This window comes from Phytophthora parasitica (assembly GCF_000247585.1).
Source record: "Phytophthora parasitica INRA-310 unplaced genomic scaffold supercont2.30, whole genome shotgun sequence".
Lineage (NCBI taxonomy): Eukaryota > Oomycota > Peronosporomycetes > Peronosporales > Peronosporaceae > Phytophthora > Phytophthora nicotianae.
In genome coordinates this window covers 151,296-155,891 of record NW_008649016.1, presented here as the reverse complement: position 1 = coordinate 155,891, position 4,596 = coordinate 151,296, and the positions used below count along the sequence as shown (strand labels likewise).

The 4,596-nt window shown below is 46.3% G+C and overlaps 1 protein-coding gene across 1 annotated transcript; it reads right to left on the bottom strand.

The window, feature by feature from the left end:
- Window positions 1-2,794: 2,794 nt before the first annotated feature.
- PPTG_12399 (hypothetical protein) lies at window positions 2,795-3,754 on the bottom strand (the record flags this gene model as incomplete). The annotated part of the gene is made up of 1 exon (XM_008908410.1): window positions 2,795-3,754. The coding sequence occupies one exon, from the start codon at window positions 3,752-3,754 to the stop codon at window positions 2,795-2,797; it is 960 nt and encodes a 319-aa protein (XP_008906658.1).
- Window positions 3,755-4,596: the final 842 nt, after the last annotated feature.

Genomic DNA, 4,596 nt, shown 5'->3' with positions numbered 1-4,596 from the left:
TGGAGACGCGTCAGCCAGCAAGGGTTCGGCGGTGAAGGACAACTTGGAATTGTCGAAACGCGACGGTACTGTAAGATAGGCTGGAGATAGCAGCACTACCGGGGGCGGAGGCACTCTCGTGGAAAAGATGTTTACGATGGGTGTCGCTGACGAGGCTGGTGTCCAGACGAAGTTCATCACTCGCCAGAAACTTCGAAAGTTCTTGAGAACCAAAACCAAGTCGATCGATGAACCTGACTTTATGTTGGTTCTGACGAACGTAACGATCAAACAAGTTGCTCGCTCACTGCAACGGCAAGATCAACCCGACAACGTCGTAAGTGCGAAAGCACAACGGTATCTGGACACGGACTGGGATAGCTTCAAGGAGAATCCAGCGTACCAGTTACTCATGGAGTATATGGACAATGTGTTCCGTCCTGAACTCCCGGAAGGTTTATCTGAGAAACGCGAGATTGAGCATAGGATAGACGTGAAGGTTCCGAATCTTGCAATATATCGGCAACAGTGGCGTCAATCGGCAGAGCAGCAACGCGAGATTGTGCGTTGGGTGGTAGACATGGTGAACAAGAAACTCATTCGTCCGAGCATCAGTCCACATGCTGCTCCAACCTTCTGTGTACGGAAACCAGTTGGCTGGAGAATCGTACACGACTACCGGTACTTGAACTCCAACACTGTACGCCAAAGTATCTCAATGACGAGGAAGGAGGACATCCTTGACGCGATGTCCGGAGCGTACTGGTTTTCCACAATGGATTTGATGTCCGCGTACTATCAAGTACGTATGCGTGAAGAGGATATCAAGTTCACAGCATTCCAAGCGCTAAACGGACTTTGGGGGTATCTTGTTCTGCCTATTGGAGTCTGTAATGCGCCAGCGACGATGCATCGTTTAACGTCAAAGCGGTTCCGAGGTTTGGAAAACACCGAGTCGTTTTACGATAACATTCATGTTTTCACGAAGTCTCAGAACATCGACGACCACTTGAAGGCGTTGCGCAAGACATTGGATATCCTGCGTGACAACAAGCTGTAAGTCAAGCTTGCCAAGTGTGTCTTCTGTGCCGACGAGATTCCGTGTCTTGGGGACTTCGTAGGACGCAACGGCGTACGGATGGATCCGGACAAGGTACAAACCATCAAGGACTGGCCAGTACCACGAACACAAGAGGAACTTTACAGCTTCCTTGGGTTGACTGGTTACGTCCAACAATTTTGTCCAGACTACGCAGCACTTACTGCAACAATGTTCGCTCTCTTGAAGAAGAAGAACAAAAGGAACGCGAGGATCCAATTCAATGATGAGCAGTTGAAGAAATTCAAGGAGCTTAAGAGGCGATTGTGCAATCCTCCAGTGTTGCACCTCCCTAACGTCAGCCAGCCCATGAATTTGAGCACTGATGCGAACAAATTCGCTGTTGGTGGAGTATTATTATAAGTCGTGGACGGAGTTGAGCGACCCATTGCGTACACAATTCAAAAGATGAAATCCGCGGAGCTCAACTATCCAACACAGCAGCAGGAGCTACTAGTTCAATATTCGGATCGGACTTGGCAGCAATAATGCTCTTGTGCAGTTATGACTGTTTTCATAGTTAAGCACCCCAGAATAGGAATATTTGACTTCAAATGTATTCCATTTGCAACTGAGGGGTGAGAGGGAATCATATCTTGGGTTTGTATGCAACTGGTCATCGGGAACCGCTAATTTGTTGCTATTGAGGGAGTATTCCAAGTCTGGGGGTTACTATCGAGAGGATCGTCTGTACTTAGATAGCAAGTGGAGGTACCAGAACATGGTGCTGTTGTCCTAGTGGTTTGTATGGTGACGCAGCACCAACCTACTTCACTTGCCCTCGTTCCGCTCGTCAATGTCAGCTGAGTCCTCTTGATTGCTCACCGTTTCCTCGTGAAGGTCAGCTAGGCCAGTGTTAAACGGGCAAGCTTCGTCACGGAAGACTGTCAAACCAGTAAAACGCGCAAGATGCGCCCCATATCACCTTCCTCCGGAAGGCAGCTGCAACCTTCGACTTCATCCCAAATCGCGGCAGCCCAAGTCAATCCACCGTAGCAAACACGGACTGTAACGAAAGAAGGTTTGTTTAGTACTAGTAGTAGTGCTATTAATATTATGATGTCTTGCTGGTTTAATTAGTAGAACTAAAGTATTATTCTTATTTCCTCAAATAAATATAGGCTGAGATTTTGATTATGACGATCTATAGACCCTTCACGAACTGATGATTATAATTAGATATATGGCGGGTTACTCTTTTCCCGAAAACGGAACAACAAAATCGGATCCCTGATAGAAATATCAGAGATTATAATACCGCTTGTGCTTTCTTCCAATCGATGGTATATCGCCTCACCAGCACTAGATTTGTTTTAATTACCGCTCTCCATCGGATTTTTCCATTTCAGATACATTCCACGCGTTATCTAATGGGCTCGAAGAATGTTTCTGATATCCACCGCAATGAGTTGTCAGGCCAGAGTTATAAAAAAAATGAGCGACGGCGGTCATTCCGGTTCCCGCTCACACTCACCTTCTGTGCCGCTGTGAGCGCTACACCTGATTGTCAAAGCGCTATTGCCTGTTCCGCCGATGCATCCGTCAAATGACGTGTTACAGAGAAATGTACTGAAGTATTGCACAAGCACAAACTGCAACAACACATACATGTGCTACGTAGTATCAATTTCACGTCCAACAGAATTGACTGGGTAAGGTAATATATCTCAAACGAATATTTAATTTACAACCATCCCTCCAAATTTTATACTGAATCTACCCTCCTTGAGCAGCACTCCACATTCTACAATATAGCTCAAAGTACTTGTGATTAGGTTCCCCGCGAGCCGAAGCAAACGTCCCCGTGAGTCCCAATTCCTTAAAAACTTGTGGTGGACTGAGTTCCTTCTTCAGCCAGTAGTACAGTTTCTCGATCATTAAATCTTCAGCACTCTTCGCAGGCGCACTTGCCTGCGAAAGTCTCACTTGGAGATTACTCCACATCTTGGAATATTGCTCAAAGTACTTGTAATCTGGATGCTCACGCGCAGACTCAAACGTCCCCGTTAAGCCCAGCTTATTGAAAACTTGCGGCGGAGTGAGCTTCTTCTCCAGCCAGCTGTCCAGTCGCGCCCTCATCAGTTCATCAGCCTCCTTTGTAAGTCTAACTTGGAGATCGCTCCACATCTTGGAATACTGCGTGATGTACTTGAACTGAGGATCTTTACTAGCCGAGGCAAACGTTCCCGTAAAACCCATTTCCTTGAAGACTTGCGGAGGGGTGAGTTTTTTCTCCAGCCAGTCATGTAGTCGTGCTTGCATGATCCCATCAGCAGTTTTTGTGGATAGATTCGGTGGCTGCCTTCCAGGATACTTGACATAGTATTTGAAGAAGTATTTGGAGTAGTACTTGTAGTTCTTGTCAGTGTTGCTTGCCACCTTTAATTTTTCGAGAACTTCTTCCGGCGTTGTACCACGGAACAGCCAGAACTTCATCTTGGCTTTAATCTTCACAGCGTTCCAGAACCACAGAAATGCTTCCTTCAGCCCCATCCGCTCTTCATCATTGTATGAAGCTGCAACCACAGCGGGACTACTTTCTTCCCGCAGTAGCTTATTATCATTGGAGAGCGCTGCTCCCCTGACCTCTCGAGTAGTCCCAGCATCGCAGTCACATGATAGAAACGCAACCATGACAGACACGAGGAGCAGCAGACAGCTTAATTGCATCCTCATGGTAGGCCTTGAACTTGAGTGAGGTCTTGGAGATTGAGAAATGATACCGTGGATGGATGGTCGTCAATTCGCGACTGGTTGAATCGAGTTGTATGTCGATTCTTTAACCGCTTGTGCTTGACCTGCTGCTCGATGGGCAACGATGTGCAGTGGTGAGCGTCGGAACCCGATGACATCACTTACTGGCCACTGCGTGCACATTGTAAAACTGTTAGATAATCTTATGAGCTCGAAGGAGCTGCAAGCAAACGTGTATGTACGTACATGTATCCCACAACGAGTTGTCTTCAAGAGTTGCGACGATATTTTGAACTACTCAGCAAATCCAGCTGGCTTTGTAAACATTATGGTGTAGAGAGCACTCGAGAAGTGAGTTCATAGGGTATTCTACTCTAAATTTATCGTATACATGCCAGATTTAGTAAAGTTGACAAGAGTTATATTGTAACTGCTAGCACATGTATTGTACTTCGAAGTTAAATATTTGGTGTGATACATGTAACTTGCTCTGTTTCGCAGTGAGTTTTTCTGTTGGAAGACGTCGATTCTGGTCTGGAAAGCAGTGTTCAGCAAGACCAGATTTTACAATCTACCAGGAGCGGTTCTTACTGAATGCGCTAACGTTATTTTAAGTATTCCACTACTGAAGTACATATATTGCACAGTAGGTAAAGGGTTACCCCATTACGCGCAATGTTGCACATTCTAAGTAAGCAGGTGGAGCACAATAATCTTATTTGAGGGAAATCGGCCGATTTCCCTCTAGTACCTCTATCGAGAGACGATCCCCTCGGTAGTAATCCCTAGATGGAGACGCGTCAGCCAGCAAGGGTTCGGCGGTG